The sequence below is a fragment of the Oncorhynchus kisutch genome, linkage group LG25, assembly GCF_002021735.2.
Source record: "Oncorhynchus kisutch isolate 150728-3 linkage group LG25, Okis_V2, whole genome shotgun sequence".
Classification (NCBI taxonomy): domain Eukaryota; kingdom Metazoa; phylum Chordata; class Actinopteri; order Salmoniformes; family Salmonidae; genus Oncorhynchus; species Oncorhynchus kisutch.
The window spans coordinates 45,587,256-45,600,606 of record NC_034198.2 but is presented as its reverse complement, the minus strand read 5'-3'; the positions used below and the strand labels follow the sequence as shown (position 1 = coordinate 45,600,606).

General features: G+C 44.9%; 1 protein-coding gene across 1 annotated transcript in view; it reads right to left on the bottom strand.

Annotated features, from left to right (window-relative positions):
• Positions 1–13,351, bottom strand: part of LOC109879240 (calpain-2 catalytic subunit-like) — a 47,451-nt gene that overhangs the window by 8,796 nt on the left and 25,304 nt on the right. Inside the window, exons 7-17 of the mRNA XM_031805145.1 lie at positions 12,648–12,733; positions 11,425–11,493; positions 10,929–11,089; positions 8,933–9,102; positions 7,508–7,731; positions 7,259–7,295; positions 5,056–5,121; positions 4,769–4,826; positions 2,852–2,916; positions 2,339–2,407; positions 1,557–1,635 (exon numbers count right to left, since the gene is read on the bottom strand). Of these exons, the coding sequence (XP_031661005.1) occupies positions 1,557–1,635; positions 2,339–2,407; positions 2,852–2,916; positions 4,769–4,826; positions 5,056–5,121; positions 7,259–7,295; positions 7,508–7,731; positions 8,933–9,102; positions 10,929–11,089; positions 11,425–11,493; positions 12,648–12,733 (1,084 nt within the window). The remainder of the gene's footprint in view (positions 1–1,556; positions 1,636–2,338; positions 2,408–2,851; positions 2,917–4,768; positions 4,827–5,055; positions 5,122–7,258; positions 7,296–7,507; positions 7,732–8,932; positions 9,103–10,928; positions 11,090–11,424; positions 11,494–12,647; positions 12,734–13,351) is intronic.

Genomic DNA, 13,351 nt, shown 5'->3' with positions numbered 1-13,351 from the left:
TGTGTTATTTTAGTGTTCCCTTAATTTTTTTGAGCAGTGTATATGTGTCACTTCCTTCCCCAGGTGTTTCTGTTTCCTGCCTGTGCGTTGTGTTTTGTATTGTGTTACATGTATTTATTAAAAACACTCCCTGAACTTGCTTCCCGACTCTCACTCGTTACAAAATCAATATATATTTATAATATAATATATTTTAGATTCTTCAAAGTAGCCATATGTGGAGCACTTGTTGGCTGCTTTTCCTTCCCTCTGCGGTCCAACTCATCCCAAACCATCTCAATTGGGTTGAGGTCGGGTTATTGTGGAGGCCAGGTCATTTGATGCAGCACTCCATCACTCTCCTTCTTGGTCATATAGCCCTTACACAGCCTGGAGGTGTGTTGGATCATTGTCCTGTTGAAAAACAAATGATAGTCCCACTAAGAGCAAACAAGATGGGATGGCGTATCGCTGCAGAATGTTGTGGTAGCCATGCTGGTTAAGTGTGCCTTGAATACTAAATAAATCACTGACAGTGTTACCAGCAAAGCACCACCTCACCATCACACCTCCTCCTCCATGCTTCACGGTGGGAACCACACATGCAGAGATAATCCGTTCACCTACTCATCAGACAAAAGGAAAGATTTCCACCGATGTAATGTCCATTGCTTGTGTCTCTTGGTCCAAGCAAGCATCTTCTTATTGGTGTCCTTTAGTGGTGGTTTCTTTGCAGCAATTCGACCATGAAGGTCTGATTCACAGTCTCCTCTGAACAGTTGATGTTGAGATGTGCCTGTTAATTGAACCCTGTGAAGCATTTATTTGGGCTGCAATCTGAGGTAACTCTGGGTCTTCCTTTCCTGTGGCGGTCCTCATGAGAGCCAGTTTCATCATAGCGCTTGATGGTTTTTGCGACCGCACTTGAAGAAACATTCAAAGTACTTGAAATTTTCCAGATTGACTGACCTTCATGTCTTAAAGTAATGATGGACTGTTGTTTCTCTTTGCTTATTTGAGGTGTTCTTGCCATAATATGGACTTGGTCTTCTACCAAACAGGGCTGTGTTCTGTATACCACCCCTACCTTGTCACAACACAACTGATTGGCTCAAACTCATTAAGAAGGAAAGAAATTCCACAAATGTACTTTTAACAAGTCACACCTGTTAATTGAAATCTATTCCAGGTGACTATCTCATGAAGCTGGTTGAGAGAATACCAAGAGTGCAAAGCTGTCATCAAGGCAAATGGTGGCTACTTTGAAGAATCTCCAAATATAAAAATATATTTTGATTTGTTTAACACTTTTTGGTTACTACATGATTCCATATGTGTTATTTTATACTTTTGATGTCTTCACTATAATTCTGTAGAAAATAGTAAAAAATAAAGAAAAACCCTTGAATGAGTAGGTGTTCTAAAACTTTTGACTGGTACTTCTATAATATACAGTATAATGTATGCCACTTAGCTTTTATCCAAAGTGTCTAACAGTAGACTGTGCATTCACTATTGATCCCCGAGTATTGAACCCATACATTTGTGTAAATTAGGTTTATTTAATGTCCCCAAACCTGCTTTGTTCAAGGCCATCCTCATCTCTGGTGTGCTCATACAGCCAGACCCATCCATGTCATTGCTCTTATAGATGGACTGGGGGGGGGAGAGAGAAAGAGGGATGGAAGGAGGGAGGGAGCGGTAGGGCGAGAGAGAGGGAGGGAGCGGTAGGGGTCGAGAGAGAGGGAGGGAGCGGCAGGGCGAGAGAGAGGGAGGGAGCGGCAGGGCGAGAGAGAGGGAGGGAGCGGTAGGGCGAGAGAGAGGGAGGGAGCGGTAGGGCGAGAGAGAGGGAGGGAGCGGTAGGGCGAGAGAGAGGGAGGGAGAGAGAGAGGGAGGGAGAGGTAGGGCGAGAGAGAGGGAGGGAGAGAGAGAGGGAGGGAGAGGTAGGGCGAGAGAGAGGGAGGGAGAGAGAGAGGGAGGGAGAGGTAGGGCGAGAGAGAGGGAGGGAGCGGTAGGGCGAGAGAGAGGGAGGGAGCGGTAGGGCGAGAGAGAGGGAGGGAACGGTAGGGCGAGAGAGAGGGAGGGAGAGAGAGAGGGAGGGAGAGGTAGGGCGAGAGAGAGGGAGAGGTAGGGTGAGAGAGGGGGAGGGAGGGGGGGGGGGGGAACAGGGAAATGTTAAAGAGATTGCACTGTGTAAAACACACACACTACACTAGGTAAACACTTGTAGGCTGTCCAATCTTAACACAACAGAGATAGTACCGCAGTAGCTCTGGTCCAAGGCGTTACGCGCAGCTTGCTGAACCTATGTAACACCCTGGACCAGAGCTACCACAGCAGTAACACACTAGAACCTCACCAGGTATTTCTGAATCTTCTTCCACAGTGTTGCAAATTCTCCCAGCCCCAGTTTGCCGTTACCACTGTCCTGCTTAACGGTTAAGGTTAAACAAGTGTCTGGACACATCATGCCCAACAAACGACAATAGTCAAAACTAAAGACTGAGATGAGAGTTCAGAACTCAACTTTTGTGTAACTGATTCATTGATGTCAGAGTGCAGATGTCAGAATACCTCAGACGCAGCATGTAATAACAGCATGTAATAACAGCATGTAAAAACAGTATGTAATAACAGCATGTAATAACATGTAATAACAGCATGTAATAACAGCATGTAAAAACAGTATGTAATAACAGCATGTAATAACATGTAATAACAGCATGTAATAACATGTAATAACAGCATGTAATAACAGCATGTAATAACAGCATGTAATAACAGCATGTAATAACAGCATGTAATAACAGCATGTAATAACAGCATGTAATAACAGCATGTAATAACAGCATGTAATAACAGCAAAGGATACGTCCATGAGGTTGACCATGATTCTGGCTGTGTCCAGGCTGAAGCCGTCCGTCTTTATGTCCGTTCCTGTAGAGGGGACAGAGTAGGGACAGAGTAAGGACAGAGTAAGACAGTAGGGACAGAGTAGGGACAGGGTAGGGACAGAGTACGGACAGAGTAAGGTCAGAGTAGGGACAGAGTAGGGTCAGAGTAGGGACAGAGTAGGGACAGAGTAGGGACAGAGTACGGACAGAGTACGGACAGAGTAAGGTCAGAGTAGGGACAGAGTAAGACAGAGTAGGGACAGAGTAGGGACAGAGTAAGACAGAGTAGGGACAGAGTAGGGACAGAGTACGGACAGAGTACGGACAGAGTAGGGACAGAGTAGGGACAGAGTAAGACAGAGTAGGGACAGAGTAGGGACAGAGTACGGACAGAGTACGGACAGAGTAGGACAGAGTAGGGACAGAGTAGGGACAGAGTAGGGACAGAGTACGGACAGAGTACGGACAGAGTAAGGTCAGAGTAGGGACAGAGTAAGACAGAGTAGGGACAGAGTAGGGACAGAGTAGGACAGAGTAGGGACAGAGTAAGACAGAGTAGGGACAGAGTAGGGACAGAGTAGGGACAGAGTACGGACAGAGTACGGACAGAGTACGGACAGAGTAGGGACAGAGTAAGACAGAGTAGGGACAGAGTAGGGACAGAGTACGGACAGAGTAGGGACAGAGTAGGGACAGAGTAGGGACAGAGTAAGACAGAGTAGGGACAGAGTAGGGACAGAGTACGGACAGAGTAGGGACAGAGTAAGGACAGAGTAAGGACAGAGTAAGGACAGAGTAAGGACTTCTGCAATATACATTAAACATGTGCTCTCTATACAATGAACAAAAATATTAATGCAACAATTTCAAAAACCTTACTAAATGACTGTTCATGTAAGGAAATCAGTCAACTGAGAAATTAATTTGGCCCTAATCTATGAATATCATGACTGGGAATACAGATATACATCTGTTGGTCACAGAGACCAAGGGGCGTGGATCAGGGGACGTGGATCAGAAAACCAGTCAGTATCTGGTAGGGACGTGGATCAGAAAACCAGTCAGTATCTGGTTCCACCATTTGCCTCATGCAATGCGACACATCTCCTTCACATAGAGTTGATCAGGCTGTTGACTGGGGCTTGTTGTCCCACTCCTCTTCAATGGCTGTGTGAAGTTGCTGGATATTGGCGGGAACTGGAACACGCTGTCGAGTATGCAGGCCATGGAAGAACGGGGACATGTTCAGCTTCCAGGGTGTACAGATCCTTGTGACATGGGGCTGTGCATTATCATGCTGTACCATGAGGTGATGGGGGTGGCTGAATGGCACGACAACAGGCCTCAGGATCTCATCACAGTATCTTTGTGCATTCATATTGCTATCGATAAAATGCAACTGTGTTCGTTGTCCGTAGCTTACGCCTGCCCATACCATAACCCCAACACCACCATGAGGAACTCTGTTCCCAACGTTGACATCAGCAACCCGCTGACCCGTACAACGCCATCTGCTCGGTACAGGTGAAACCGGGATTAATCCGTGAAGAGCACACCTTTTCAGCGTTGCAGTTATATTACGACGCCGAACTGCGGTCAGGGTAAAGACCCTAGTGAGGACGACGAGCACGCAGATGAGCTTCCCTGAGACGGTTATCCAGGCAAAGGAGAAATGCTCACTAACAGAAATGTAAACAAATCTGCGCACAACATTTGAGAGAAATCAGCTTTTTGTGCGTATGGAACATTTCTAGGGATCTTCTATTTCAGCTCTTGAAACATGGGACCAACACTTTACATATTGCGTTTATATATTTTAGTTCATTGTAGTATTCAGTGTGCACAGTACAAACACAAATCATGACTGGAAAGAAAGCAGAAAGCACTTGACTCACGCTTAGCAACGATTTTGTTGAAAATACTCCTGAGCTCAGATGCTGAAATCTCCATATCCTATTTACATAGAGAGAAAAGTATGTAAAATATGAAGGGTACATTTTCCCAGTCAATAACTGGGTATTAAATAAAATGGTCTATTATAAACTGGGTGGTTCAAGCCCTGAATACTGATTGGGTGAAAGCCGTGGTATATCAGACCGTATACCACGGGTATGACTAAACATGTATCTCTAATTACATTGTTAACCAGTTCATAATAGTAATGGTCGGTAACAATACTTACATCTCCAGCTAGCTTAGTGAACAGGCCCCTGAAGCCAGCATCAACCTCCCCCTCGGGTACTGTATCCTACAGAGATACCGCCATGATAAGTCACATTGGAAAGTGAGAGTAGTGTAGAGTAGTGTAGTGTAGAGTAGAGTAATGTAGAGTAGAGTCATGTAGAGTAGTGTAGAGTAGAGTAGAGTCATGTAGAGTAGTGTAATGTAATGTAGAGTAGAGTAGTGTAGTGTAGTGTAGTGTAGAGTAGAGTAGAGTAGAGTAGAGTCATGTAGAGTAGTGTAGTGTAGAGTAGTGTAGTGTAGTGTAGTGTAGAGTAGAGTAGAGTCATGTAGAGTAGTGTAATGTAGAGTAGTGTAGAGTAGAGTAGTGTAGTGTAGAGTAGTGTAATGTAGAGTAGTGTAGTGTAGAGTAGTGTAGAGTAGAGTAGTGTAGTGTAGAGTAGTGTAGTGTAGAGTAGTGTAGAGTAGTGTAGTGTAGTGTAGAGTAGTGTAGTGTAGAGTAGTGTAGAGTAGAGTCATGTAGTGTAGTGTAGTGTAGTGTAGAGTAGAGTCATGTAGAGTAGTGTAGTGTAGAGTAGTGTAATGTAGTGTAGAGTAGTGTAGAGTAGTGTAGTGTAGAGTAGTGTAGTGTAGAGTAGTGTAGAGTAGAGTCATGTAGTGTAGTGTAGTGTAGAGTAGAGTAGAGTAGAGTCATGTAGAGTAGTGTAGTGTAGTGTAGTGTAGTGTAGAGTAGAGTAGAGTCATGTAGAGTAGTGTAGAGTAGTGTAATGTAGTGTAGTGTAGTGTAATGTAGTGTAGTGTAGTGTAGTGTAGTGTAGAGTAGAGTAGAGTAGAGTAGAGTAGAGTAGAGTAGTGTAGAGTAGTGTAGAGTAGAGTAGAGTCATGTAGAGTAGTGTAGTGTAGAGTAGTGTAATGTAGTGTAGAGTAGTGTAGAGTAGAGTAGTGTAGAGTAGAGTAGTGTAGAGTAGTGTAATGTAATGTAGAGTAGTGTAGAGTAGAGTAGAGTCATGTAGAGTAGTGTAATGTAATGTAGAGTAGTGTAGAGTAGAGTCATGTAGAGTAGTGTAGTGTAGAGTAGTGTAATGTAGTGTAGAGTAGTGTAGAGTAGAGTAGTGTAGAGTAGTGTAGTGTAGAGTAGTGTAGTGTAGAGTAGTGTAGTGTAGAGTAGAGTCATGTAGAGTAGTGTAGTGTAGAGTAGTGTAATGTAGTGTAGAGTAGTGTAGAGTAGAGTAGTGTAGAGTAGTGTAATGTAATGTAGAGTAGAGTAGTGTAGAGTAGAGTCATGTAGAGTAGTGTAATGTAATGTAGAGTAGAGTAGAGTAGAGTCATGTAGAGTAGTGTAGTGTAGAGTAGTGTAATGTAGTGTAGAGTAGTGTAGAGTAGAGTAGTGTAGAGTAGTGTAGTGTAGTGTAGAGTAGTGTAGTGTAGAGTAGAGTAGTGTAGTGTAGAGTAGTGTAATGTAGTGTAGAGTAGAGTAGAGTAGTGTAGAGTAGTGTAATGTAGTGTAATGTAGTGTAGAGTAGAGTAGAGTAGTGTAGTGTAGAGTAGTGTAGAGTAGTGTAGAGTAGTGTAGAGTAGAGTAGAGTAGAGTAGAGTAGAGTAGAGTAGAGTAGTGTAGAGTAGTGTAGAGTAGAGTAATGTAGAGTAGTGTAGTGTAGAGTAGTGTAGTGTAGAGTAGTGTAGTGTAGAGTAGAGTAGTGTAGAGTAGTGTAGTGTAGAGTAGTGTAGTGTAGAGTAGAGTAGAGTAGTGTAGAGTAGTGTAGTGTAGAGTAGTGTAGAGTAGTGTAGTGTAGTGTAGAGTAGAGTAGTGTAGTGTAGTGTAGAGTAGTGTAGTGTAGTGTAGTCATGTAGTGTAGTGTAGAGTAATGTAGTGTAGAGTAGTGTAGTGTAGTGTAGTGTAATGTAGTGTAGTATAGTGTAGAGTAATGTAGTGTAGAGTAGAGTAATGTAGTGTAGAGTAATGTAGTGTAGTGTAGAGTAGAGTAATGTAGTGTAGTGTAGAGTAATGTAGTGTAGTGTAGAGTAATGTAATGTAGTGTAATGTAGTGTAGAGCAGAGCAATGTAGTGTAGAGTAGAGTAATGTAGTGTAGTATAGTGTACAGTAATGTAGTGTAGAGTAATGTAGTGTAGTGTAGTATAGTGTAGAGTAATGTAGTGTAGAGTAGAGTAATGTAGTGTAGTGTAGAGTAGAATTGTTTCTTACATCCTCTAGTTCTGCCTTAACCGGGTCGTCACAGGGCCTGACAAAAATAAAACACATTTATCTTTGACCCTGATATTTTCAAACCTAGAGTAGCCACACACACACACACACACACACACACACACACACACACACACACACACACACACACACACACACACACACACACACACACACACACACACACACACACACACACACACACACACACACACACACACACACACACACAGAGAGAGAGATGCTTACAGCGTCTCGGCCTGTTTCTCGGAGAACACTCGTAGGCAGAAGTCCCCGTTCAGGTTGGCCTCGAAGGTGGAGGGTACGATGAGATATTCTCCTGGGGGCAGTTTGAAGCGGGTGCTGACCTCTCTCAGGTTGATGAAGGTCTCCGAACGGGCCGTCTGGGCGTGAGACAGGAAGTAGTTCTTATCCAGGTGGACCTCCCGCTGGCCGTGGAACTGTTCTGGAACCTGGGATTAGAGAGCAAGGAGACACAAGCAGATGAAATCAGAAACACAAGCAGATGAAATCAGAAACACAAGCAGATGAAATCAGAAACACAAGCAGATGAAATCAGAAACACATAAATGACATTTGTTACTGTTCTTACTCAATGCATCAAACTGACAGAAAACTAAATCAACAACTACACAAAACAATATTTGTATATAGTTGTAGATATACTGGGAGAGTATATTGTATATAGTTGTAGATATACTGGGAGAGTATATTTGTATATAGTTGTAGATATACTGGGAGAGTATATTTGTATATAGTTGTAGATATACTGGGAGAGTATATTTGTATATAGTTGTAGATATACTGGGAGAGTATATTTGTATATAGTTGTAGATATACTGGGAGAGTATATTTGTATATAGTTGTAGATATACTGGGAGAGTATATTTGTATATAGTTGTAGATATACTGGGAGAGTATATTTGTATATAGTTGTAGATATACTGGGAGAGTATATTTGTATATAGTTGTAGATATACTGGGAGAGTATATTTGTATATAGTTGTAGATATACTGGGAGAGTATAGTTGTATATAGTTGTAGATATACTGGGAGAGTATATTTGTATATAGTTGTAGATATACTGGGAGAGTATATTTGTATATAGTTGTAGATATACTGGGAGAGTATATTTGTATATAGTTGTAGATATACTGGGAGAGTATATTTGTATATAGTTGTAGATATACTGGGAGAGTATATTTGTATATAGTTGTAGATATACTGGGAGAGTATATTTGTATATAGTTGTAGATATACTGGGAGAGTATATTTGTATATAGTTGTAGATATACTGGGAGAGTATATTTGTATATAGTTGTAGATATACTGGGAGAGTATATTTGTATATAGTTGTAGATATACTGGGAGAGTATATTTGTATATAGTTGTAGATATACTGGGAGAGTATATTTGTATATAGTTGTAGATATACTGGGAGAGTATATTTGTATATAGTTGTAGATATACTGGGAGAGTATATTTGTATATAGTTGTAGATATACTGGGAGAGTATATTTGTATATAGTTGTAGATATACTGGGAGAGTATATTTGTAATTAGTTGTAGATATACTGGGAGAGTATCTGATACATACGACACAGAGTGAATGTCCTAATGGATACAAACATCATCATATCTTATGAGCCCCACCTCATAGATGGCGAATCCGATGGTGTGCATGTCCTCTCCTGCTTTCCTCATCCGTCTTCTGTTCTTTTGGATGAGTCCCACGACGAAGCTACAGCCCACCTCATCATCCCCCGGGTCGTCATCCTCTTCCTCCAGCTTGATCTTGAACTGGGGATTCATCCAGAACGTGTCTGTAGGGAACCCGGATTGACAAAGGTCAGGGTGAGGGAGTGAGACTGCATGTTGTGTGGAATTCCTTTCTAACGGCTGGTGCTCGTATGTAACAGAGTGGAAATTCGATCCCAACCTGGGAACAAACTAACAACCCTCTACACTTTAATGTAACTCAAAGAAGCACCATCAATACCACTGACCCAGAGAAGACGAGGTGTTTCAGGGTCTTCCTAGAGAAGACGAGGTGTTTCAGGGTCTTCCTAGAGAAGACGAGGTGTTTCAGGGTCTTCCTAGAGAAGACGAGGTGTTTCAGGGTCTTCCTAGAGAAGACGAGGTGTTTCAGGGTCTTCCTAGAGAAGACGAGGTGTTTCAGGGCCTTCCTAGAGAAGACGAGGTGTTTCAGGGCCTTCCTAGAGAAGACGAGGTGTTTCAGGGCCTTCCTAAAAAAGACGAGGTGTTTCAGGGTCTTCCTAGAGAAGACGAGGTGTTTCAGGGTCTTCCTAGAGAAGACGAGGTGTTTCAGGGTCTTCCTAGAGAAGACGAGGTGTTTCAGGGTCTTCCTAGAGAAGACGAGGTGTTTCAGGGTCTTCCTAGAGAAGACGAGGTGTTTCAGGGTCTTCCTAGAGAAGACGAGGTGTTTCAGGGTCTTCCTAGAGAAGACGAGGTGTTTCAGGGTCTTCCTAGAGAAGACGAGGTGTTTCAGGGTCTTCCTAGAGAAGACGAGGTGTTTCAGGGTCTTCCTAGAGAAGACGAGGTGTTTCAGGGTCTTCCTAGAGAAGACGAGGTGTTTCAGGGTCTTCCTAGAGAAGACGAGGTGTTTCAGGGCCTTCCTAGAGAAGACGAGGTGTTTCAGGGCCTTCCTAGAGAAGACGAGGTGTTTCAGGGCCTTCCTAAAAAGACGAGGTGTTTCAGGGTCTTCCTAGAGAAGACGAGGTGTTTCAGGGTCTTCCTAGAGAAGACGAGGTGTTTCAGGGTCTTCCTAGAGAAGACGAGGTGTTTCAGGGTCTTCCTAGAGAAGACGAGGTGTTTCAGGGCCTTCCTAGAGAAGACGAGGTGTTTCAGGGCCTTCCTAGAGAAGACGAGGTGTTTCAGGGCCTTCCTAAAAAAGACGAGGTGTTTCAGGGCCTTCCTAGAGAAGACGAGGTGTTTCAGGGTCTTCCTAGAGAAGACGAGGTGTTTCAGGGTCTTCCTAGAGAAGGCGAGGTGTTTCAGGGTCTTCCTAGAGAAGACGAGGTGTTTCAGGGTCTTCCTAGAGAAGACGAGGTGTTTCAGGGTCTTCCTAGAGAAGACGAGGTGTTTCAGGGTCTTCCTAGAGAAGACGAGGTGTTTCAGGGTCTTCCTAGAGAAGACGAGGTGTTTCAGGGTCTTCCTAGAGAAGACGAGGTGTTTCAGGGTCTTCCTAGAGAAGACGAGGTGTTTCAGGGTCTTCCTAGAGAAGACGAGGTGTTTCAGGGTCTAGGTCTTCCTAGAGAAGATGGGGTGTTTCAGGGTCTAGGTCTTCCAAGAGAAGACGAGGTGTTTCAGGGTCTTCCTAGAGAAGACGTGGTGTTTCAGGGTCTAGGTCTTCCTAGAGAAGACGGGGTGTTTCAGGGTCTAGGTCTTCCTAGAGAAGACGAGGTGTTTCAGGGTCTTCCTAGAGAAGACATGGTGTTTCAGGGTCTAGGTCTTCCTAGAGAAGAGGGGGTGTTTCAGGGTCTAGGTCTTCCTAGAGAAGACGGGGTGTTTCAGGGTCTAGGTCATCTGATCTCACAGAAGAATACTGGTGCACATACCTAACTAGTGTTCCTGCATACTGCAGTTTAGACTTACAGGGGTTGTTCCTGCATACTGCAGTTAGACTTACAGGGGTTGTTCCTGCATCCTCCTGCGGTCGATCCTTTCCTCCAGGCCCCATCGTAGTTAGACACGCTCCAGTGTTTAACGTCATCAGTGGTCAGTGTGTCAGGGGTCAGAGTGCAGAGCTCCAGACGATGGTAGTGCCTCGTGAAGTCAGAGAAGGACATCCTGTAAAGACATGAAGAAAACACCAAGTCTGTGAAATATATCCTGTAAAAAAACTACGCAAAGCAGTCCAGATAAAACCACTTCACCAAACAGACACTGAGGATAATGAGCACACAACGTCTATTACGTCTACTATAAGGGAGATATGACAGATACTGAACAGACACAGGAGATGTAATGATGAAGTCATTACGGCCCGGCTTCCTGGACCCAGATAAAGTCTTGGACCCCCAAAAAAAGCGGAGATTCTCTATTGAAACTTATTTTTACTCAAGGACTCTGTTAAATCTAGGTCCGGGAAACTGGTCCTATGAGTTCGGTATTGATGAAGTTACCAGAACTCTCCATCGTCTGCCTTCACGTTGTCCCGCTCAGAAACATCCACGCTGTTCCACTCAGAGGAGCTGGAGAAAGAGAGAGAGAAAGAGAGAGCGAGAGAGCGAGAGAGCGAGAGAGTGAGAGAGTGAGAGAGAGAGAGAGAGAGAGAGAGTGAGAGAGCGAGAGAGTGAGAGAGCGAGAGAGAGAGTGAGAGAGAGAGAGAGAGAGCGAGAGAGCGAGAAAGAGAGCGAGAGAGAGAAGAACCACAGTCCTGTTACACTCAATTTAAATGATCTGAGAAAGATTTACTAGATTCATGTTGAACCAAGTGACTGGAAACTGGAAAGCATCAGGGTTTGGGGGGGGGGGGGGACAATTAGGGATGTGCATCTTTCCTTTTCAAGACGATAGCCTGTGTTTTTTTTGTCGTCCCCCCCCCACTTTGGTTCTGAAATCCTCATCAACCCCAAATTAACTTGACATTTTCGCAGATTGAGATTTTGAGCTGGTAATATATTTTAGGGGGAGTCCCTCCCTCCAAAGACCCTCATTAGTGATTAAGGATCCATATGTTTTGCTGCAGGCCTTACAATAAGATACTGTTGCTATGTGTCTAAAAAACTCTTGTCACTATAAGTTGCACAAGCCATCTATATCTTTGTGGTTAAGTCCTGGCTGTTGTGAGAGTGTGCTTTTGCAGGCTGGGTCTGAGTCAGACTGAAACTAGATAAAGAGAAGTAACAAATGTTGATCTTGTGTGACAGTGGACAATGAAAATGAATTCAGAGAAGTTACTGTACTCGGTTTCTTTATAAGGTAACCTCAGCTTATTGATACACACATACATTGACGTAGGGGATCAATACCACCAGGGAGTGACCACATGTATATAAATCAGCAGTGCCCTTAGGGTGCAGAACGGAAACATGCGTGTTCCCGTTGTCAACTTCTGTCTGCAATTCCATCAATAAAGGAATGGTTGATTTACTTAAAGATATTGTCTGAATGCTAATTTCACCAATGATTGACAAGGAACAAGGAACGAACCACCTACAGTATCAATATTTATCATTTACAAATTAGCCATGACATAGCCAATGAATATATAGCACAACTTTGGATTCCCCCCCCCCCCCCATCTCAAAATCTTTAGTGAGCTTCTTTTCTCCTCTGGCTTCAGGGGTGCGGTGCGGCTCGCAAAAGTATCATTCAGGGGACCGAGATGCGTATCATTTCTTACTTGTCACTCCAGGCCCCAGTCCACTCCACTGTTCCCCAGGGGTTACGCACTCTGACCAGCTTCTCCTTGCGGCCACGGTAGTTCACCTGGTTTAATAAGGTCATCATACAGTAGTTAGACCCTGCTTTGGGTTCAGACAGATCTCACACACTACGAGGGTTAGACTGGTCCAAGATCTGTTTGTGCTCTATAGTCAACTCATATGGCCGTTGGTCGTTAGGGGGTTGGCCGCTAGGGGGTTGGCCGCTAGGGGGTTGGCCGCTAGGGGGTCGGCCGCTAGGGGGTCGGCCGCTAGGGGGTCGGCCGATAGGGGGTCGGCCGCTAGGGGGTCGGCCGCTAGGGGGTTGGCCGCTAGGGGGTTGGCCGCTAGGGGGTCGGCCGATAGGGGTTGGCCGCTAGGGGGTTGGCCGCTAGGGGGTCGGCCGATAGGGGTTGGCCGATAGGGGTTGGCCGCTAGGGGGTTGGCCGCTAGGGGGTCGGCTGCTAGGGGGTTGGCCGCTAGGGGGTTGGCCGCTAGGGGGTCGGCCGCTAGGGGGTTGGCCGCTAGGGGGTTGGCCGCTAGGGGGTCGGCCGATAGGGGTTGGCCGATAGGGGTTGGCCGCTAGGGGGTTGGCCGCTAGGGGGTTGGCCGCTAGGGGGTCGGCCGCTAGGGGGTCGGCCGCTAGGGGGTCGGCCGCTAGGGGGTCGGCCGCTAGGGGGTCGGG